General features: G+C 52.6%; 6 protein-coding genes across 6 annotated transcripts; 2 read left to right on the forward strand and 4 right to left on the reverse strand.

Moving 5' to 3' along the window:
• The first annotated feature begins 716 nt into the window (after positions 1 to 716).
• On the forward strand, positions 717 to 1,091 carry P168DRAFT_293005 (uncharacterized protein). Its single transcript, XM_024837720.1, has 3 exons — positions 717 to 755; positions 843 to 977; positions 1,037 to 1,091. Exons 1-3 carry the CDS (start codon positions 721 to 723, stop codon positions 1,056 to 1,058), a joined length of 192 nt encoding a protein of 63 aa, XP_024689747.1. The 5' UTR covers positions 717 to 720; the 3' UTR covers positions 1,059 to 1,091.
• A 1,982-nt stretch (positions 1,092 to 3,073) lies between these two features.
• Positions 3,074 to 7,374, forward strand: P168DRAFT_321573 (putative ABC multidrug transporter; the record flags this gene model as incomplete). Its single annotated transcript, XM_024840482.1, has 2 exons — positions 3,074 to 4,792; positions 4,852 to 7,374. The coding sequence occupies 2 exons, from the start codon at positions 3,074 to 3,076 to the stop codon at positions 7,372 to 7,374; spliced, it is 4,242 nt and encodes a 1,413-aa protein (XP_024689748.1).
• A 690-nt stretch (positions 7,375 to 8,064) lies between these two features.
• On the reverse strand, positions 8,065 to 16,179 carry P168DRAFT_299470 (putative polyketide synthase; the record flags this gene model as incomplete). Its single annotated transcript, XM_024838345.1, has 13 exons — positions 8,065 to 8,898; positions 8,945 to 9,265; positions 9,311 to 11,594; positions 11,684 to 13,022; positions 13,062 to 13,136; positions 13,170 to 13,220; positions 13,254 to 13,928; positions 14,007 to 14,598; positions 14,652 to 15,177; positions 15,225 to 15,564; positions 15,613 to 15,670; positions 15,723 to 15,809; positions 15,877 to 16,179. The coding sequence occupies 13 exons, from the start codon at positions 16,177 to 16,179 to the stop codon at positions 8,065 to 8,067; spliced, it is 7,485 nt and encodes a 2,494-aa protein (XP_024689749.1).
• A 255-nt stretch (positions 16,180 to 16,434) lies between these two features.
• On the reverse strand, positions 16,435 to 17,320 carry P168DRAFT_293014 (putative DUF341 family oxidoreductase). Its single transcript, XM_024837721.1, has 3 exons — positions 17,237 to 17,320; positions 17,157 to 17,175; positions 16,435 to 17,109 (listed from the first exon to the last, which is right to left on the reverse strand). Exons 1-3 carry the CDS (start codon positions 17,282 to 17,284, stop codon positions 16,502 to 16,504), a joined length of 675 nt encoding a protein of 224 aa, XP_024689750.1. The 5' UTR covers positions 17,285 to 17,320; the 3' UTR covers positions 16,435 to 16,501.
• A 1,004-nt stretch (positions 17,321 to 18,324) lies between these two features.
• Positions 18,325 to 19,144, reverse strand: P168DRAFT_293015 (uncharacterized protein). The gene is made up of 2 exons (XM_024837722.1): positions 18,645 to 19,144; positions 18,325 to 18,571 (listed from the first exon to the last, which is right to left on the reverse strand). The coding sequence occupies exons 1-2, from the start codon at positions 18,871 to 18,873 to the stop codon at positions 18,543 to 18,545; spliced, it is 258 nt and encodes an 85-aa protein (XP_024689751.1). The 5' UTR covers positions 18,874 to 19,144; the 3' UTR covers positions 18,325 to 18,542.
• A 516-nt stretch (positions 19,145 to 19,660) lies between these two features.
• On the reverse strand, positions 19,661 to 21,602 carry P168DRAFT_274784 (cytochrome P450; the record flags this gene model as incomplete). Its single annotated transcript, XM_024835449.1, has 5 exons — positions 19,661 to 19,848; positions 19,931 to 20,032; positions 20,118 to 20,413; positions 20,477 to 20,598; positions 20,691 to 21,602. 5 exons carry the CDS (start codon positions 21,600 to 21,602, stop codon positions 19,661 to 19,663), a joined length of 1,620 nt encoding a protein of 539 aa, XP_024689752.1.
• Positions 21,603 to 22,096: the final 494 nt, after the last annotated feature.

Raw genomic sequence — 22,096 nt, forward strand, 5'->3', positions numbered from 1 at the left:
GTGGAGTGCGCGGCGAGCGAATAAGGGCCAGCTAGGCAAGACAAACAAAAAGCCCTCATCATATTAAGTAATGCGTTATGACGCTATGGCGGCTGTCGGATTCCAACCGGCCGGAGGACGGGTGTCCGTTCAGGCTGAAAGCCAAGGAAGGTGAAGGAACCTGACCCAGTCACAAAGGGAGATGGATTCTTTATGATATCATCCCACATGGTTAGTCGCGGTCCTCCAACCAGGAGGGCCAGCTATGACCCCTTGCATGCATAATCCTGGCCGAATTCCCATGGATCGCACCACTCTTTGCGGAGATCAGCGCGCCGATCTGGGGAGGGGAAGAGTGTGGCAGTGACGGAAGGGAGTCGTCCGACGCCCAATGATCCAACAAGATCGCTGCGTTGCATCGCGGTCACCTGACCAGGGGGGAGGCGATGGATGCTCATGCCCACGCCTATATAGTCGCCTAGTTCCCACAGGCATAGCTTCTTTCCAGTTAATCACATCTACCCCAGATTTCCCTTTGCTTTAGACGCTAGGGTCCATCCGAGATATCCACTGTTCATCCTTCCGACCTGCCAAACATCCTCCCATCTGCCAAACACACTGTCGATCATCTCCACCATGTCGCATCTCCATGCATCTCGCTCCCTGGTACGTGCCGCCGGCGGCCACCCAACCCCCAAGCGATCCTTCTCCATCGCCATCCCGGCCCGGAGGGAAGGCGAAATGGCATATCCCAAGCCTCGGGGCTTCCTGGCCGAGTACGTGGAATCCCGCCGAGCCCGTTCCTGGGATATCAACGCATGACGTCATGTTATGAGGATCGTTCGCGTGCTGACTTGTCGCAGAAAGGGGCCCTTCACCCACCGGGATGCTGCCCATGAGGGCAAGTTTGCTCGCAACCAGGAGGCCGAACAGATGCGGGTCCTGCGACAAAGGTTGTCGGAGCAGCGAGGACGGATTGACGAGTTGGAGAACTACATGTATGTGGCTGCGATCTTCCACAATACACGAGAATAGTTGTTAACGAGTTGATGGACAGGTCCCAATCGAGAATTCGCTAGACCAGACGCAGTGAAGCAGCACTAAGAGCGCCATGATATGGCAGCCACCTCCCATTCACTCATTCGCGCGCCGTTCGCGCCCCGTCTCCTTTTCGCATCTTTTGCTTTCTGATACCTCCGTTTTTTATTTCGGCCATTGGTTGCATACTGGAAAAGCAACCCATCTCTGGGAGAGATCGAATGGTCCCTCCCCACGGTCAGGGATTTCGGGTTGGATCTCACGTTGACGACGCCACGGAATCGCACCTAGCCCCCATCACTCCCCGCGCCGACTGTCCAGCAGGGCTAATGAGAGTGGCGGAAGGGGGACCTCGAGCATTGCATGTATATGTATATAAGAATTGCATGTGTAGTATAGAATGAGACATGATCCTGAAATGCATATATCATATTTTGCCGCCGTATATATCGTGGTGTAATCTGACCAAAAGTTGAGGCCTGAGGCTGACCTAGCTGACGCGGCTGACCATACTGTCGGGTGGGTATCAGACATGGTGACAGGGAAGAACATGAAAAGAATGGACGAGTCAGTTCGTGACACAGCAGCGGAGAATCAGCGGTGACCGGGGTACATCCCATTGTATCATCTGAAACAGCCGATGGATCACATTGTGTAGCCGTATCCTGCGGTCATCGCTTGGGATGGAACGGGGTCGATCCGACTCGGAGATGGACTTATCTCCGAACAGCAACTGCCGGGGAGTCTGCATGTGACACGACAGAGACCAATCCATTGTCGAGATAAGCAGTGGGAGAGATCTATGATGAGAGTGTTCGACGAAGCTGATGTTGGTGGAAGTGACTGCAATCGGATGGCATGTCAGCTCACCTGCAAGGCATATCCCACACTCTTTGGCTATTTTTGGCTATTTGTGTTGTATCATTCTTGCAATATTCTACATCCTTTTCATAGAACAGATATCTTCTATTTCATTTGTTCTGACTGTTTTCATGGCGTATTCCACAACCCTGTCAGATCAGCCACCCGCGCTAAAAAAATATACCTCGCAGGGTCACACCAACCACGTTGTTGTAGTTTATTCCTGACGTGACTCCAACAAAGTAAGGATTAAAATAGGCAGCCAGATATCTGCAGTCATTTCGATTGAGGACCAACACCGAGACCAGTCTGTTGTCCGTGCATAGTTGACAGTATAGTGTAAAGTGTATAATCTGCATAGTTTGTGGTGAAAATCGGGAAATCCCGTGATTATCTTCTGACTCAGCGGAGGTTAAAGTGCCTCGGCTTTGAGCCGCCGACCGCTCGGCTTGTCTGCGCCTTCAATTGGTGGAAATAGCATGAGTCAGCGGAGTCGGAGGTCAAACTCAACGTCCCGAAGCCGATCGGGGCGTGTTTGCCCCGCCCCCGACTGACCGCCCCACTTTTGCCATCTTTTTCTTCTACTTTTCTTCTCCTGATCCACTGTTTTATCCTTCTTGTCGATGATTTGGCTTCACTCCCTCCAGTCATTCGCTGGGCTGGTGTTGCTGCTCCACCTCATCAGAGCCTCGACCTAAATTAGAGCTATTGATTATCGAATTTTGCACCATGCTTTTCCCTGTTGACCGTCGCCTGGGTTGGTCGGATACCGCAAAGCGACTCCCACGGCTCCACTTCGAAACCACGCGAATTCATATCCGTCTGTCATCATTGATGCATATCGAGGCACTATCCTCTTCTTGGTCGTCGCCTCCTGATCAATAAGCGGAATCCCAGTCAATCCGACGGTCCCTGAATGCGTGGTTGATAACAAAGGTTGACCCGGTGGATCCCGTCTCGGCCTCTCGGACTCGGACATAGCTGGCTTTGCTTCCTCCGCTGCCTTTTTAGGCTCCACTCCCATCATGCTCCGGCCTTATAACGCTGGGGCTAGCTGCTGGTCGCAACTGGTATCGAGTGAGAATATTTTTACCTTTTTCATTTCGACATCCTATTTGGTTTGATATCCCCTCCCCTACCGAAGGAGATCTCACCGCATTCCTCCCCTATTCGTCCTCGCGACTGTCTGCCCGTCATGGAGGGTCAGTTCTTGAGGCCGGATAATACTCGGGATGACACCGACAGTACCGCTACGGTGCTGGGGGACGATGCATCCTCACGCAACGAGGTCAATGTCGACCAGAACAAAGAATGGAGCCTCTTACCCGTGGTGAAACAGCAGCACCAGCGCGATGTCGACTCCGGATTCAAACGGCGAGAGCTAGGTGTCACATGGAAGGACTTGAGTGTCGAGGTCGTTAGCGCTGAAGCCGCCGTCAACGAAAACTTTCTCTCTCAGTTCAACATTCCGCAACAAATCAAAGAGTCCCGCAATAAGCCGCCCCTTCGACGAATCCTCGACAACAGCCATGGCTGTGTCAAGCCCGGGGAAATGCTCCTGGTCTTGGGCCGTCCCGGGTCCGGGTGTACCACCCTCCTGAAAATGTTGGCCAACCGTCGGGGCGGGTATCGTTCCGTCGAAGGGGATGTCCGCTATGGGTCCCTGTCTGCCGATGAGGTAGGAAGATACCGCGGTCAGATCGTCATGAACACCGAGGAAGAACTCTTCTTTCCCTCCCTGACTGTCGGCCAAACCATGGACTTTGCCACCCGCATGAAGATCCCCTTCAACCTCCCCAAGGGGGTCGAGTCACACGAAGCCTTTCGCCAGGAGATCAAGGACTTCCTGCTCGAGTCGATGGGCATCTCCCATACCACCGACACCAAGGTCGGCAACGAGTACGTGCGCGGTGTGTCGGGTGGTGAGCGCAAGCGGGTCTCCATCATCGAATGCCTGGCCACGCGGGGTTCCCTCTTCTGTTGGGACAACAGCACCCGGGGTCTGGACGCGAGTACAGCCCTGGAATGGACCAAGGCCATGCGTGCCATGACCGATGTTTTGGGCCTGTCCACCGTTGCCACCCTGTACCAGGCGGGCAATGGAATTTACGACCAGTTTGACAAGGTATTAGTCCTGGACGAGGGCAAGGAGATCTACTACGGCCCTATGGCCGAGGCGCGGCCCTTCATGGAAGAACTGGGCTTCGTGTGCGGCGATGGCTCCAACGTGGGGGATTACCTGACGGGCGTCACCGTCCCGACAGAGCGTAAGATCCGTCCCGGCTACGAGGGCCGCTTCCCCCGCAATGGCGCCGAGGTGTTGGCAGCCTACGAGAAGTCCGCCATTCGCGATCGGATGGCGACAGAGTATGACTACCCCGACTCGGAATTGGCCAAGGCGCGAACCGAGGATTTCAAACTGTCCGTGGCGGGGGAGAAATCGAAGCGCCTCTCCAACCAGAGCCTCTTTACGGTTGATTTTCTCGATCAGGTCAGGGCCTGCGTGGTCCGACAGTATCAGATCCTGTGGGGCGACAAGGCGACCTTCTTCATCAAACAGCTGTCGACGCTCATCCAAGCCCTCATCGCGGGTTCCCTCTTCTACATGGCCCCGGAACACTCCGGCGGCCTCTTCGTCAAATCTGGTGCCTTGTTCTTCTCGCTGTTGTACAACAGTTTGTTGGCCATGTCTGAAGTGACTGAATCCTTCAGCGGCCGCCCGGTCCTGATTAAGCATAAAAGTTTCGCGTTTTTCCACCCCGCCGCATTCTGCATCGCGCAGATCGCGGCCGACATCCCCGTGCTTCTGTTTCAAATTAGCATCTTTTCTGTCGTCGTGTACTTCATGTCGGGTCTGACATTGTCGGCGAGCGGTTTCTTCACGTACTGGTTTTTGGTATTCACTGCCACTATGGTGAGTCAGATCCATCCCCTTTCGCAGTTCGAACGCTTCTAACCCGCACCGATGCGTAGGCTATGACGGCGCTATTCCGTGCTGTCGGCGCGCTGTTTAGCACCTTTGATGGTGCGTCGAAAGTGTCCGGTTTCCTCATCTCCGCCTTGATCATGTATACCGGATACATGATCCAGAAACCGCAGATGCATCCCTGGTTTGGTTGGATCTTCTGGATCAACCCGATGGCCTACGGCTTCGACGCCCTGCTGTCCAGCGAGTTCCAAGGGAAAACGATCCCCTGTGTTGGTCCGAACCTGATTCCGAGCGGCCCTGGTTACACAGATCCTGCCCACCAAGCCTGTGCGGGTGTGGGAGGTGCCCTTCCGGGCCATAATTACGTGACTGGTGAACAGTACCTGTCGTCCCTCTCCTACAGCCACACCCACGTGTGGAGGAACCTCGGTATCCTGTGGGCCTGGTGGGCTCTCTTCGCCGGGGTTACCATCGTCGCCACGTCGCGCTGGAAGGCCGCATCGGAGAACGGTAGTCTGCTGTTGATTCCCCGTGAGCGTCTTGACAAGCACCGTCAGGTGGCCCACCTGGACGAGGAGTCTCAGGACGAGAAGGGTGCCAAAACCCCGCAGGACTCTAGCTCCCAGACGGAGGACGACATCGACAAGCAGTTGGTTCGTAACACGTCGGTGTTCACCTGGAAAAACCTGTCCTATACCGTGAAGACCCCCACCGGCGACCGTGTTCTCCTCGAAGACGTGTACGGCTGGGTGAAGCCCGGTATGCTGGGTGCCCTCATGGGCTCCTCAGGTGCGGGCAAGACGACGCTGTTGGATGTCTTGGCCCAGCGCAAAACGACAGGTACCATCAAAGGTTCGATTTTGGTTGACGGCCGCCCGCTGCCCGTCTCTTTCCAGCGTTCCGCCGGTTACTGCGAGCAGCTTGATGTGCACGAACCGTTCGCGACCGTCCGTGAAGCCCTCGAGTTCTCTGCCCTCCTCCGCCAGTCCCGCGACACCCCGCGCGAGGAGAAGCTGAAATATGTTGACACCATTATCGACCTGCTGGAGTTGCACGATATCGCCGATACGCTCATCGGACGTGTTGGGTACGGCCTCAGCGTCGAACAGCGCAAGCGTGTGACCATCGGCGTCGAGCTGGTATCCAAGCCGAGCATCCTGATCTTCCTGGACGAACCCACCTCCGGTCTCGACGGCCAGTCCGCCTACAACACGGTCCGCTTCCTGCGCAAACTGGCTGATGTCGGCCAGGCCGTCCTCGTCACCATCCACCAGCCCTCCGCTCAACTGTTCGCCGAATTCGACACCCTCCTCCTACTCGCCAAGGGCGGCAAGACCGTCTATTTCGGCGACATCGGTAACAACGGCCAGACTGTCAAGAACTACTTCTCCCGCTACGGCGCTCCCTGCCCCGCCAACGCTAACCCCGCCGAACACATGATTGACGTCGTCTCCGGCGTCCTCTCCCAGGGCCGCGATTGGAACCAAGTCTGGCTCGAGTCCCCCGAGAATGCCCGCGCCTCCAAGGAATTAGACGAGATCGTCGCTGACGCCGCGTCCAAGCCCCCCGGCACCCTCGACGACGGCCATGAGTTTGCCCTGCCCCTGTGGCAACAGACTAAGATCGTCTCCCAGCGCATGTCTCTCGCCATCTTCCGCAACAACGACTACACCAACAACAAGATGGCGCTGCATATCGGCTCCGCCCTCTTCAACGGCTTCTCGTTCTGGATGATCGGAGACTCGATCGGATCAATGCAGCTGCGACTCTTCACAGTGTTCAACTTCATCTTCGTAGCGCCCGGTGTCATCAACCAGCTGCAGCCCCTCTTCCTGGAACGACGAGACATCTACGACGCGCGCGAGAAGAAATCCAAGATGTACTCATGGGTAGCCTTCGTCACCGCCCTGATTGTCTCCGAGATCCCCTACCTCTGCCTCTGCGCCGTACTGTACTTCGCCTGCTGGTACTACACCGTCGGCTTCCCGACCGACTCCGACGCCGCCGGCGCCGTCTTCTTCGTCATGCTAATGTACGAATTCGTCTACACGGGCATCGGCCAGTTCGTCTCCGCCTACGCCCCCAACGCCATCTTCGCCTCGCTCATCAACCCCCTCATCATCGGAACCCTCGCCTCCTTCTGCGGTGTGCTCGTCCCCTACGAGCAGATCCAAGCCTTCTGGCGCTACTGGATCTACTGGATGAACCCGTTCAACTACCTCATGGGCTCCATCCTAACATTCACCATCTACGACGTCGAAATCACCTGCGATGAGTCCGAATACGCCCTGTTCAACCCGCCCAACGGCACAACCTGCGGCGAGTACCTCTCCGACTTCATGCACGGCATGGGCGCCTACATGAACCTCGTTGATCCTTCGGCTACGTCCGACTGCCGCGTGTGCCAGTACTCGCGCGGAAGCGACTACCTGGCGACTATCAACCTCAAGGATTACTACTACGGGTGGCGTGACGCGGCCGTGGTGGCTATCTTCGCCATCTCGTCGTATGCGCTTGTGTATGTGTTGATGAAGCTGCGGACCAAGGCGTCGAAGAAGGCGGAGTAATCCATTAATCACCCAACACATCTTCACTTCGCTTTCCCTTCCTCTTCTTTCGTCCACCATCCCTCGTCCAGCCAACCACCCTGGATATGGACATGGACATGGATGGATACCTCGGGTGCAATCCGATCTTTAATTTTACATTGTTATCGTTGTATTTCCCTTTTATACCCACCAACCCCGACCAGCACAGCTAGCGTCGCCAGACGACGACTACTCACTACCCCTGCATTGTGGAGTTTGTTTTCTTCTTGCTCCATGGCCTGGCTTACCATGTTAGATAGATATTGATGATAATAGACGGTTGTTGGTTTTGGTGATGTTTGTTTATGAGTGGGTATATAATTTCTGAAATATTATGTTTCTTATACATATGAGTGTGTTTTATTATGGCTGTTCTTATGCTGTTTTGTAACTTGAGTAATCGGTGCGTAAAGTGGTAGGATAGGTAGGATAGAATAAAGTAACAAAGCGACATCTCAATTTAGGCCATAGCCAAAACAACTACAGATATGGAGCATAACAACAAAAGAAAAGGAAAAAAAAAAAAAGACAACTGGCAATCTGCAATCTGCAATATCCCGACCTTCACAATCTCGTCCTCCCCGCGCTCCGCCCCCTCCGGCGTTCCCTCGTGTCCCAACCGTTACAAACTCAGTAGGTATATACCTAGGTGGGTAATGGAAAACAACATTACTCCACATTGACAAGTCCCGACTTCCCCGCAACCCTACCAGCCAATTCCATCAGCGAGGTACTACCCAGAATCTCCAAGATCGACACTGTGCTGTCCATGCTACGGGCGATCCACTTCCTCAGCTCGACCGCCACATGGGAGTCAATGCCGTATTCCGCAATCGGGGCAGTCGGGCTGATGGCGTCCGTTGGAATTGACAGGTTTGCTGCTATCTTCGCGCAGAGGGCGGAGTAGACGACAGCGACTGCTTCGTCGATGGACGGGGCGGAGGAGAGGTCCGCGCGGAGGGTATCTCTTGCTCGTAGGGGACCTGTTTTCCCGTTGCGTGTGTCGGCTGCGGAGAAGATGTGGCGGAAACGTGAGAAGAGGGGGCTTTCGGAGAGGATGGGGAGGGATTCGTCTTCGTGGTAGTCGCCTAGGCCGGTGATTATCTGCGCCGAGGGGCTATGGTGCTGCTGGGTTGGGGTGAGAGCCGTTGCGATTAGGGTTAGGAGGGTGGGCGTGTCTGTGCCGTGGAAGCCTTGCTGGGCCATGCGGGTCGCGAGGTCTCTGTTTTCGGCGAGGTAGCCTACGTCTGTGATGACGCCTAGGTCAAGGGAGACGGCTGGTAGGCCGAGGGTTCGTCTGTGTGCGGCGAAGGCGTCCATGAAGGTTGAGCCTGCGGCGTAGGCGGCTTGTGTGGCGTTGCCTATTATGCCGCTTATGGAGGATAGCATGAGGAAAAAATCTAGGTCTTGGGGGAGGTAGCGATGGAGGTTCCATGTTCCGATGGTTTTGGGTCGCAGGACTGTGAGATAGTCGTCTAGGGTCATTTTCTCAATATGCGAATCCTGGCTGGGTTAGTATCTTGTCTTTGCCCGGATATTGTTTCATTACCTTTACTACCATTGCTGCGTGAATGAGACCTCGGATAGGAGGAGCTGTGTCTTTTAGATCTCTCATTATTTTGGAGACCTGGTCACTGTCGGATACATCGCAGGCGCGCACAATCACACGTATGCCCTTTTCTTTCAAGGCTCGCGCGGCAGCTTTGGATGATTCCTGTGATAGTCCACTTCGATTTAAGAATACTAGTGTGCGCGCTCCAGTTTCAGCCATCCAAATAGATGTTGCTCGACCGATACCACCTAATCCCCCAACAAGCACGTACGATGCATCGGGTCGGAAAAGAGAAGAAGGCTCTTTCGGCGTGAGTGTCTTTAAGGGTCAGCGTCTGATCTAACCTCGTGGAAATAAAAATACCTTAACCACATCATTCTCACCAACTGTGACAATGATAGAATGCACTCGAGGATCCGATTCGAGAGCGTCCAGTCCATTTGCAAGGTTGGATACACTGTATCTCGGTGGTAGCGGGATCTCGTGAAGATCGCCATCTCGCAAGTGAGATGAGACATTGCTCCAAATCTCGTTCACCAAATTGGCATCACGCGTGAGTAAGTCATTGAAGTCACACGTCGCAAACAGGGAATCGCCTAGAAGACGTGGTATTTCCCACATAGGCCGTGTTGACGACTCCAGACCGCGGAGTTGGATAAATCGACCCCCTGCACTCATGCAACTCCACAATGGATGAATTGAGCTTATCGATTCCATGCAATTAATGATTACATCCACCTTAGTGCCACTGGTTATTCGCTTGAGCTCTTTGGCTGTCGTAGAGCTATGCCGCAGTGTCCCATCTCCAGGGACTGCGGGGGAAGAGGTAGCCGAAGTTTCCTCACCACCTCCGCTTATAAGAAACATTCGAGCCTTAGCATAATTGATAACTTCCGCGAAAGCATGTCCTAGCGTTTTGTCCTCACACACTACCAGAGCGCGATCCCCAATTGCAGCATGCGCAAGATGATGTACAGCGTAAAAGGCCATACAGTAAGCCGATGGTAGAATGGTTGCCGAATCAAAGTCCATGCCAGATGGAATTTTCTGGAATGCAGACTCCTTGTTTTGATAAAAGCCGGCTACAGTTCCTAACCCGAGACAGGCCACGCGATCATTAGGGGCAAAGTTGGACACCTTATCTCCAACAGCTTGCACGACTCCGCTGCATGCCGAGCCTAATTTAGGCCGTCCACCATTATGATACAAATCAGCCTTTAGATCTTGCTTTGTGGTGCTCACTGCGTGGACTGCAATGCGGATGCAGTCATCTGGAAGGTTTTCGACCTTAGGATCATTCTCGAAATGAACGCCCCCCGGCCCAATATCAGCGTCGATGACTGCTTGGAGAGGCCGAATAGACGAGGAGACTATTTCATCACTGATGACATATGACTGCTCCGATGTTGCTAATGTCCGGTTGAGCTGATTATCTTCAACCAGCCGCGGGACGAATACTGTCCCTCTTCGCTCGGCGTACTCGGTGTCGCGATCGTCCTTGTCCTGCGCTGGGGCGTGTTCTTGAATAATGTCGTATATTATTTCGGCGATCCGAGTTTCTGACGATGGCGACTCGCTGCACAAGTCAAGCGTGATGATAGGCCCCACTCCAGATTCCGAGCGTGCTGTTCTTGCAAAACCAGCCGCAATGCCAGCATCAGGATCAGATGGGTTTAGCGTTGCACCTGTCGTGACCCACAGAACACCAGCTGACTCAAGAAATAGTTGCTTGACTGTAGAAAATACCGTCTGCTTGGGGTTTGACAATACTGAGCTGCCGATATCTCCGAGAACGATACAAAACTTGCCTTGCGGCGTGATGCTGGTCAAATCCGCCACCCTCACCGTTTTGCATTTTGAAGCCAAAAGAACCTTCAAATGCCGAACAGAATCGTCGTTTGCACTCTTGCCCGTGATAATGAGGATTTCATCATAGAGAGTAGACGGTTTCTTTGAGGGCCTCGAAACAATCATGGTATACCCATCGGGAGATTCTGTTGTCAAAGCAGTTCCACACAAGCCAGCCTCTTCCAGACCAGTGTTTATGTCGAAATTTTGACTATCTGCCGATCCGTGCTGCTGTCCCTCGCTCGACCCGAGAACACCAAAAGATCGCAAAGAATCGCCAATTTGCTGATGACTAGTGGGCGGGTCAACGAGAATAAAGTGTCCTCCTTTTCGAAGTAGAGCATGGATGTTCTTCAAATATTGCTGCTTGTGTTTTACAGTGTGGATACCACGCGGTGCAATGACAACATCATAGAGATGACCCTCGGATGACTGTGCGCCCAAGTCACCCTCTATATCGAGCAGAAGAAAGCCCAACCAATCGCTCCACTGGGATAGTTCAAGCTTGGCTTTGTCGAGTAGATCCTGCTTTGAATGTGCCAGGGTGTACTCGATGCACTGAGGCTGGGAGTCACCCATCAACCTCTGTAACAGTTTGCCTGACATGTCTCCGGAGCCCGCTTCCAACTCTAAAATCGAAATCATCGGGTTTTTACGACTGATGAGGTCTATGTAGACCGCTACCCACTCATATACTTGATCTTTATAGGCATTTGTCCAGTACGCTTCTAGAAGTGCTGTCTCGTCCGTCAAATTCTGGAGATCGGCACTCCCTGTCACAATGTTCGACAATTGCCCCCTAGAGTCGTTAGGAGATTTTGTGCCATGTTGGAGTTCTGCAACTCGGCAATGTTAAGGTTCATTGCGTCGGCGAACGAGCCTAGCGACTGAATCTGTGTGGCTATGTCTGTGAGGAATCCTAGACGCTCGTCGATGGTGGGGAGACGCTCAGGTGATTCGGTCAGGGGGATTGCATCTTTGATAGGTTCACCACCCTTAATATTCTGGGATTGATCCTGGGTATCGTCTCCTTGGCTTTGTAGGATGTCCCGGAAGTTTTGCTGAACAAGGAAGTCGGGATCAGGACTCCACTCTAGTCGGTATGCTAGTCGAGCTTCCTTAGATGTAGTATCCATCGAACTTTGCTGGATGTTCCTGCACCGCAGACCCGTAATGGAAACCGCAGGAGATCCATTGTTATCAAGGACGGAAATAGACGCAAGAAGATCCCCCTTTCTACTCTTTCTGACTTTTGTACAAGTGTCCAACGCCGTACCTGCTGTTGTTGGCGTCTTTAGGGACATGGTCATCTGCTTTATGTACACAGGGACAGCAGGATTCTCTTTCATGTTTATGTTGATGAAAATCGTCTGTATTATACTATCGAGGGTGCATGGGTGTATCAAGTGCGGGTATTCGAATCCTTCTGGCATAACTGATGCGGTGTCCGGGATGGATATTTGGGCTATTGAGGTGTCGGATGTGAAGTGAGCGTGCTTTATGTTGGTGAAGGTGGGTCCGTATTCGAGTCCAATATCAGAGAGCATTGTGTAAAATTTATCAAGGTCAAAATCGTCAGAAAGAGGGCATTCGGGGTATTCAAAGCTCTCCATATCATCAGTGCTGATAGAGTCCGTTGTTTGGAGGCATATGACCCCTTGGCAATGTTCGGTCCAGTTGCTTTCTTCTGTCACCGAGTATATGCGGAATCTGTAATAGCCCGTTGTCGTAGCGTCCTGGAGCAATTGAAGCGAGATCATGACCTCCACTGCAAGTGTTTCGTTCATGATGATCGGTGTCTTGATTGAAACATCCTGTAGGCATACAGTGGCAAGATTATTGGTATCCTTGCTGTCCATGGCATGCTGGACCACCGCCTCGATAGCCATGGCAATATATCCCGCTGCTGGATACACAATATTGGACTGAATTTTATGATCGGCTAACCATGGATCTTCCGAGACACGGAGAAAGTTCTTCCAACGGGGTTCGAAGGGACATGAACCGCGATCGATCACCCCAAGGAGGTTAGTTCGAGGGTGCTTGCGGCTACGGAACGCCTTGCTAATCCTCGGTTCGGTCCAGTACGACCTTGAATGGTTCCAGCTATACGTTGGTAAGTCCACAAGGACGCATGGATCCCTGGAAGGCGATGGGTCATTGATCGCCTGGAAATTTACCGGGTATCCGGAACATGCCAGGGAGGCAGCCATATCCAGTGCCGTTGCTACCGCATCACTTTCGCGAGATAGGGTAGAATAGTAACGAATGTTGGCCTCGCTGAGCTTTTTATTGTGTTGTAAAATCTGTTTAACGGGCGCGGCGAGAGCTGAATGTGGCCCTATCTCCAGCAGGCAGTCGATACTAACCTTACGTGCGGCACCCAAACGCCTTGTTCTTTTCGTATCCGGAACAGTAGATGAACCTCGGATAGCGCTTGTTTCAAAACACTGCGCACACACGGCATCAGCGAACTTCACCTGGCCCAGCAGGTTCTTGACCCAATACGTCGGGCCTAGCTCAGCTGTCGTCATTTCCGCCCCAACGACAGATGAAAAGAAGCGCACCCGGTTCTTCTTAGCCTGATTCGAGGAGCTTTGTCCAGAGCATGTGCCTAGGGTAGATATTGTAGATAGGTATTCATCGCCAACGGTCTTCATATGATGGGAATGGTAGGCGACTCCAACGGCCAGCCGACGGCAGAAAATGTCTTGCTTGCGGACAATGGACTCCAACTCGTCAATGGCTGGGCTGTCACCGGATACGGTAATGCTTGTTGGGCTATTGACGCAAGCCACAACCGCTGAACCTAGCATCAGAGACTCTAGGTAGGGCTGAGCATCATCTGGTGATAATCCTAGAGCCAGCATACCACCAGCTTGGTATCCTTTCGAAGGCAATTTACTGGCAACTACCCCACGGTAATAGGCTACCATCAGGGCATCCCCCATAGTCAAAGCGCCCGCTGCGTAGGCGGCAGCAATCTCGCCGCTGGAATGACCACTTACTGAGTCTGGATAGACTCCCCATGCTGCGAGTAAGTCGACCAAAGCAATCTGCAGAGCGGAACATATGGGCTGGCTTAAAAGCGGGTAATTCAGCCGGGCTTCTTCTTCTTCGGATGTCAACGCGTCTATTCAGAGTAAAATAGCCTGCGCGTCAGTATTAGAGACCTAGACTTGTAAGCTTGATAGGGAACAGGGGAACGAACCTAAGATGCAGAATGGAGCTCCCATCTGTGCCATATAATAATCTATCCGTTGGATGGATCGTCGAAACACGGGGTAGACTTCTAATAGTTCTTTTCCCATCCCGCGCCATTGCGCACCCTGTCCTGTGAAGACAAATCCGACAGCAGGTCTGCGAGGGGCCTTTTGGACTTTGACACGTTGTGATAATGCGGTCGCAACGGCCACTGGAGAATCTCCGATAACCGCGGCCCTAAAAAGATGATTCGTGCGTCGCTCATTTAGAGTGAATGCTAGGTCATGCATTAGTTCGTCTGTGTTGGTCGACGCTTTTTGGCTGAGATATACACGCAATTTGTGAAGTTGTTCAACAAGGGAGCTCTCCTCAAATGCGGACACCATGAAGATGCGGCGTTGTTTAGAGTCCTCGGAAGAATTGCAGTGAGAGCTATCTGTGAGTGTGGGACTTCGTACTACAAATGTCAAGTCCCGCTGAGAGAAATAGCCCATGGCATCTTCCAGGATAACATGCGCATTGCTACCCCCGTAACCAAAGCTGTTGACAGAGACGCGGTGAGGACCCGCTGACTTCCAGGGCTCGGGATTGAGTTGTATCTAATGTTGCTTGTCATTAGAGGAGAACAAAGCTCGAGAGCCTAACCACTTACCTTGACTTTCCAGTCGTCAAGCAGTATTCGCGAGTTCAATGACTTGAAACCCCGACTGGGAAGGAATGTGCGGTTCTCTAGCATCAATATCGATTTAATAACTCCAGCCACGCCACTCGTTCCTTCGAGATGCCCGACATTGGTTTTTATCGAGCCCACTCGCAGTGGTTGCATCGGATCCCGGTCCTGGCAGAGCACCTTTGCCAGGGCACCGGTTTCGATTGGGTCTCCAGCTTGAGTGCCAGTTCCGTGAGCTTCGACAAATTCCGTTGCCGCTGGGTCTAAACCTGCAGTCTTATATACATGGCGTATCAGTGCCTCCTGTGCGACGCCGCTAGGCAGCGTGATGCCAGGAGTCCTTCCATCCTGATTTGAGCCCGACCCTCGAATAATGGCTCGAATTGGGTCGCGATCTCGAATTGCATCTTTGAGTGGCTTTAGGATTAAAGAGCCAATTGCTTCGCCACGCGCGTACCCATTAGCGTTCTGGTCGAAGGTATGGCAGCGGCCGTCGGGAGAAAGAAACCTGGTCAAGGATAAGCTACACCATTGATATATGTGGCCTGCACGTACTTCATCATAGTCATGGTTGACATGAACTCATGGCTGAGAATAATATTGACACCCGCCGCAACCGCCATGGTGGCATCCCCTGTCCGCAAACTTTGGCATGCCAGATGCAAGGCTACTAGACTCCCCGAGCAAGCCGTATCAACCGTAACGCTTGGCCCTTTCAGGTCGAAAAAATATGAAATCCGATTTGCTGTCATAGCACGCGACTGACCGGCATTGGTGCACTGGTACATGGGAACACACTCCGGGTCGCGGAGCAGGAGATCCGTATAATCTGCATTAAAGGAGCCCACGAAACAGGCGGTTTGACTGCCCATTACTTTCGAGAGTGGGATCCCAGCTACGAATAATCAGCTCCGGTATGTATCTTTCAGTAGGGCCAGCGCACCACTCTCGAGCCCTTCGTATGTAACCTCCAACAAGAGCCGTTGCTGAGGGTCCATTGCCTGTACGGTCTCAACGAGTCGCCCGATATTTATGTAACTTTGTGATGCTTACCGCTGCCTCATCACTGCTCATGTTGAAAAACGGTGCATCGAAGAAGGAGGGGTGCTCCTCGAGGAAATGGCCCCCTTCCACGTTGATCTGTCGGTGTTCAGATAATCTTACAAAACAACTCGCACTGAAGGAACACATATCAAACAATGCTTACGGTTCCATGTCTGGCATAATCAGAATGATGAAAACTTTCCATCTTCCACCTGGAGTCCGGTATCTTGCTCCAAGTCTCTCGGCCTTCAATGATGAGGTCCCATAGCTTCTGGACGTTCACGGCATCCCCTGGACCTCGAAATCCCATGCCCACAATGGCAATGGGCATAGACGCGTCCTCCGACAGAATTGAAAGATCATCGTGCTGGAGAGACTGGGAATCGGTAGTGGGAGTGTATGATGGAGTGGGAACGGAAGTAGGTGAGGTCGGAGGGGGAGGAGGATGAGGGCGATTGGCAGTCATGGCGAGGCAGCGTCACGTGCATCCGGACAACAAAGTCACAAGGTCGCTTGACGACGTACATCAATGTTGCAATATCTGTCAGTAATTGTAGGGCCCAGCACCAGCAGACAGAATTATAGCCATATGCGCTGCGTTGGTTAATGCCCGACACATGTCAACCAGGCTGAGACCAAAATACCCCGAGGATCTGCGGTGAGTTTACGCGTTGCGATGCACAGTACAATACAACTACTAATCCTACAGTAGGTGTGGTTATTAGACTATAGCAGTCAAATTGATCTACAAGATAATCGAACATCTATCCCATTACGCGACGCGTGCATCACCATATTGTCAAGGCCTGTACGGATAGCTTCCGTACAGCGCTAGCTATAGCCGACAAATTCTTCTTGTCCCCCGGAATATCATGCCCACGGCTGTGCACCACCCACGACGATCGGGATGGATCACACAAGCCATGTAGGGCGAGTGAGTACTCGAGCCAGGGGTCTTGGGCGCCGCCGATGTGGACAGTGGGGATGTTGATGTACCCTTCGACATCCGGGTCAATGACAGGATCGGTGCCGGGATCCATGCGGAATGGCGCCAAAGCATTGATAAAAATGGCGCAACGAAACAACGGTGATTCTTGGGGGTACAACTTGGCATGGTGGATGAGAAAGCTGGCCGCCAGTGTCCCACCATGTGAAAAGCCCAACACGCCGTCAAAAGGCCCTTCCTCGTCGATCGTCTCGTATAGCCGATCATATGCATCTAGTACGGATGCACCCTCGGGGTCCGGACTGCTCACCGGTCGAGGAAATTGGTGGTAGCTGTAGTAGGGACCGTCGTAGAAGCCTGCGATGCCGGGGCCCGGGACCGAGTCTACGTCGCCCTCGAGGAAGTGGAATGTTGCCGTATGGTCGTGGCGCAAATTGGCCATAAGACCGCCTGAATGGTTAGGTAGGTTGGACGGATCGAGGGCAGGTGCCACGTACTCAGCTGAGACCGGAGAATCTACCCGGGTGGGTGTCAGTGTGACGCTCAAAGTCGGGGGTGGGCTTATCGCGAGGCTCACCTTGACGTTCGTCCCCCAGCCGTGAAGGCATAATAATTTCAAAGGCATTGTCGCTGACGTGTGATAGGAAGACCGAGCACCGCGGTTGCTGCACGCAACTAGTATATATATCGCGTAGCCCAGAATGCTATCAATTTGAGATAACAGCATAGTGCAAAGGGCGGTCTATTCCAAAAGTTCCCGTGCTACGCCGGGTCATTTGTCCCAGCAACGGCTGGATCTATCGGGTTGGAAAATGTTCTTGTTTATCTTGCGTCATCTTCGGAAGCCTGCCTAGAAGGTTCGGACAGGGTCTAACACCGTTGGGGCGTGTATGGCCCTGGGCATGTTATGCGGTTATATCAGTATCCGGAAGCGCACAGCATCGACTGTAGCATTGGAGACCTATGGAAGATATAGGGTTAGGTTTTCCGGATCAATTTGTCTCGGCCCCTCTCATCACTCATCACATGAATTAAGGTGGCTATACTGCATGGCAAGGCCTACGGCTCAATTGCCTGTCTGGAATCTCAATCCCAGCCAAAGTATGGCATCGTATGATGCGAGACTGGGGAGAACGACAGCAGGTAATTATGACCCCACCGGCCGGCGACTATGACAATCACATGCTTCGTCCTATTTCCAAATGTCCCACATGTTCAAGTCAACTGAGTTTGCAAGTGTTAGCACTAGTGGGTAACAATAGTATGCAGTAAGGAGTAGACAACTGCGCAGGAATCCCACTTACCAGCTTGAACAATTCGCTGAATCATCATACCTGTAAGCCACACTATAGTTCATAAGCTGTGTCGACTTGTCGATTTTTGGTCAAGACATCCTGCGATTAAGGTCAACAATACGCAGCATCGAATCTTAGCCACCGCACCACAAAGACCGATCGAAACTTTGGGAGGGCTTTAACTGACTGATATCCTCACAACCACATATCAATGACATCAAAATTGTGACCCCCTGGGAATGTATCCGCAGGCATAGCCGTCCTTCCGGAAGACGTTCTTTCCAGGTCCTGACTCTTACTGCATAACCCTGGCTCGTTATCCTACGTAGTCAGAGGGTGCTTTTTTACAATATACATAACTACTAGCTAGTAATAAAGCAATATCCATTTTTGATCCTGCAACAATCTCGGCTTCTTTAGTACAAATAATCCAATCCAAGCCTATCCAACCCACGGTATCATCCAAGCAGCATAACCAAAAACCAAGACGCCAGCCCAACACCATCTCGCTAGATATATCATATCACCCAAACCTCACGCTGTCACTCACATCCAAATAACGACATGCTATACCGTTGTCAGCCATATCTAATACCGCGACGATTCCTCCGGTGTATCTAGTAGAACAACAACAACGTCAGTCCAATCCAGCACCGCAGAGCAATATCAATCTCATCCCCGAAAACATACACGCAGACTCCACATCTCTCGGACCCGGTGGCACAGAATCCCGATGAAATACCCCCCAATTCTTGAGACGCACAGACCGCATATACCGTTCCTGCTCGAGAGGATAGTTTCTGAGGCCCTGGGGCTGGGTGGGATTCAGCTGTTTGGTGAGGGCGGCTCCAAGGGAGACTGCTGCGAGGCAGGCGACGATGACGATGACGATTATGGCTGCTGTTGTGAGTTTGGCCATTTCCACTTCCTTTTTCTGTGTGGTTCGATGGTTATCGATGATACTGGCGTCGTTTGGTCGATATGAACTACTCGAGTGGATCGATATGGGGTGCCGCTGGTACGGCTCCGATCATCGCCGTATGTGTGGTCAGATAGTTGGTACTGGTGGGTGCGCTTTGCAGCAACAATTAACGGCTAATGCATGATGATGCGTAGTGTATCAATATGTAGATGGATGAGATAGAGCAGAAGATGGGCAGAAACCACCGTAGAGAAGGTAGAGTAAGACGAGAGGAGATGAGATGCCGCGGTTCGCCATCGCCCCCGCCATGTTTATTTATAACCCCGTGCAGAATGACACCTGAAACAGCTCATTCACCACCTTCTACTACCACCCAATCCTGTGCATCCTTGAGCCATGGCGTGCCATTCAGCGGTCATTGGTCAGCTGAACTTGCTGGGGGGTTCTGAACCGATTGGTGGAGCTTGGTGGGACCCGCCAGCGAGATGCGCAGTCGAATGAAGTGGACAGTTCGATTATCAATGGATGGTTCAACGAGGGTCTGCTGTGGGCCTGGGGTGTACTTTTCCATCATAAACATCTAGCAAGATAACATTGATAAATCGTAGTTTTTTTTTTATATACAAAACAAACAAGCAACAAGAAGAAAAACGATTTCGTGATAGTCACCCCCAAACCCTAACCCTAACGTCCTACACAAGCTGACGTGTTTTGGCTCCGATCCTGATCCCCAGTGGCGCGTCGATCTCTGCATCGCAACAGCAAGCCCAGTTCTGTCCGAATCCTACTTCCGCGAGTTGAACACCAGATTCAGTTCACCCCAGTAAATAACGAAACTATCCCTCGAATCCTTGAAGGTCTTCTCCCCTGTCTCACCCGGCGCCAGCTGGATGTCAAACTCGGTTACCAGCCGGGCCATGGTGGTGCGCAGGTTGAGCAGGGCCACGGGGCGCCCGATGCAATTGTACTCGCCTATCACGTCTTGGTTAGTTGATCATTGCCTCTATAAAGATAGTCGATCTTTGATGCACTAGTGTCAAGGTTCTAGACTCACCGATTGTGAACGGGGCGAAGGCTTCTTTATGCTTGATCAGCTCGGGATTTTTGTACCATCGCTCTGGAATGAAATCGTTCGGTTTCTCGTAGTTAATTTCAGCTGCTCCAGTTAGCATCTTGTATTTATTGCTCTTTTCTTCCCTGTATAGTTCTCGTCGCGCCCTCCCTTGTCTAGGGTAACTTACATCTTCCCATCGGATACATAGGGCACGACACTGTCACGTTACCCGGGATGTGTATGCCATCGATGTCGATGCCCTCAGGCGGCGTCTTGCGAGGCAGTACCCCCGACACAGGCGGATACATTCGGAGCGTCTCATTGATGACACCGTTGAGATGGTCGAGGTTCGCTATATCAGAGTTCAGGAAGTGACCGTTGGCGTTGCGGAACGGCTCTAGCTCGGCGCGTAGCTTCTCCAGCTCAGCGGGATGCTTCAGCAATGTATGAAGCATGATCACGAAGGTTCCTGCGGTCGTATCGCTGTCACTGTTGTTAGAAGCTCTCCTGTGGTAGATGCGTCTCCGTGTCCTCATAAGTACTCACCTGCCAGCAACGACAATCAACCGCGAGTCCCCAGTTAACAGACCCCAGTCGTCCTTAGTAGGCTTCTTATCCCCCAAAGCAGCGATCAACGTAGAGCTGATATCCGGGATGTCCAATTTACTCTATCACTCCACATTAGCCCACACAAAGAAAGACCACCACCACGGGCGCTCCCGACATGGCCGACTGGAGAGAGAAACAGAGGGGCACCTACACTCATCCGTTCTTGGAGTCGCTCTGCACACCAGGCTAAAAGCCGCCACCAATCCGATGATAGCCCCGGGATGTTAGTGAACACACGCATCAGCCAAGTCGGCAGGAACAGCCCGAAGGAATTCATCGTGCCCATTATGGTCGAAACCGCCCAGTGCTCTTCACCAGCTTCCATGCTCCCAAACCCCTTCCCAAACGCCAGATCACCCATGACGTCGAAGCTATACAGATTAGACCACTTGCGCCAGTCCACCGGTTGCCCATTCATGCTAGCCAGATAGTCTATAAGCTTATCTTGGTACACGCGCACACGCTGCTCATACCCGCGAATCAACTTATCGCTGAAGGCGGTGCTCCAGACGCGGCGCCGGCGGTGGTGGCTGTCGTAGTCGCGGTACGTCTGCAGGGAGAAGTTCGGAGCGGCAAAGTCGTAAAATTCAGCCTTGGAGCAGCGGGACTTGGACCCGTAAATGGCTTCAACGGCCATGGGGTGGACTATGGAGAGATCGGAGGACCCATTACGTACAATCGGTCCGTATTTGTGGTGCAGTTTCACGAGATCCTGCGTGTTCTGGCGACGGTATTGGATCGAGTACAGGGAGGATATCCGGGCGCCCACTGGGCCCGGGAAGTGGCTCAGAGGGTGTAGGAAGAGCCGGTAGAAGATAAGGTGGCCGTATACGCCGGCGAGGTATGAGCCAAAGATTTGGGCGACGGTGCTAGTCGCTTCACTCCAATCGACGTTTTGGGTGTAATGCAGCGCTGAGATGGCAGCTGTGACCCCCACCCAGGCAATCTTAAAGTATGCGTTGCCGTAGAGCTGGTGTTCGCCTCTGTTGAAGTAGAGGATATGGGAGAGGGCTCCTGCGACGGCCGCAGTGGCCAGTGATGAACCAGCGGTATAATCTGTCATTGTGTTCACACTATCTTTGGTTCTCTACTCCTGTTTGGAGCGGGGGTTGTCTCTCTATTTATCCATGCCCTGTTGGCGCCCGAAAAATACAATAACACTTTCAGCCTCATCTCGAGCGGGGTTATACAGCTCTCACGGGTTGAAACTCTGCTCCCCTCTTGTTCCGGTCTCTCTTGTGGAGCGGGCGACGATCAACATGCCAACAGCGTCGACCGTTGACATACTAGCAGGGATGCGTCCAAAGAGGGGACACGGCTCGCCCGGTGACAGCCATCATAATTCTGCAGGTCGTTTGACCAATACATGGTAGTGACAGGACTGGCCAAGATCAGGACCGGCATGGTTGCATATAACGGCTGTTTCACTAACCTCAACCAGTATGCAAGTCCGTTAGCTTATCCATCCTGGAAATATTGGGCGGTTAGTATTTCGATGGCTGCATCTCTAGCAGGAGTTGATAGTGCAAGTCATTGGAATTGGGAAATGATCTGTCT

The sequence above is a fragment of the Aspergillus campestris genome (genome assembly GCF_002847485.1).
Source record: "Aspergillus campestris IBT 28561 chromosome Unknown P168scaffold_12, whole genome shotgun sequence".
NCBI classification, from domain to species: Eukaryota; Fungi; Ascomycota; class Eurotiomycetes; order Eurotiales; family Aspergillaceae; genus Aspergillus; species Aspergillus campestris.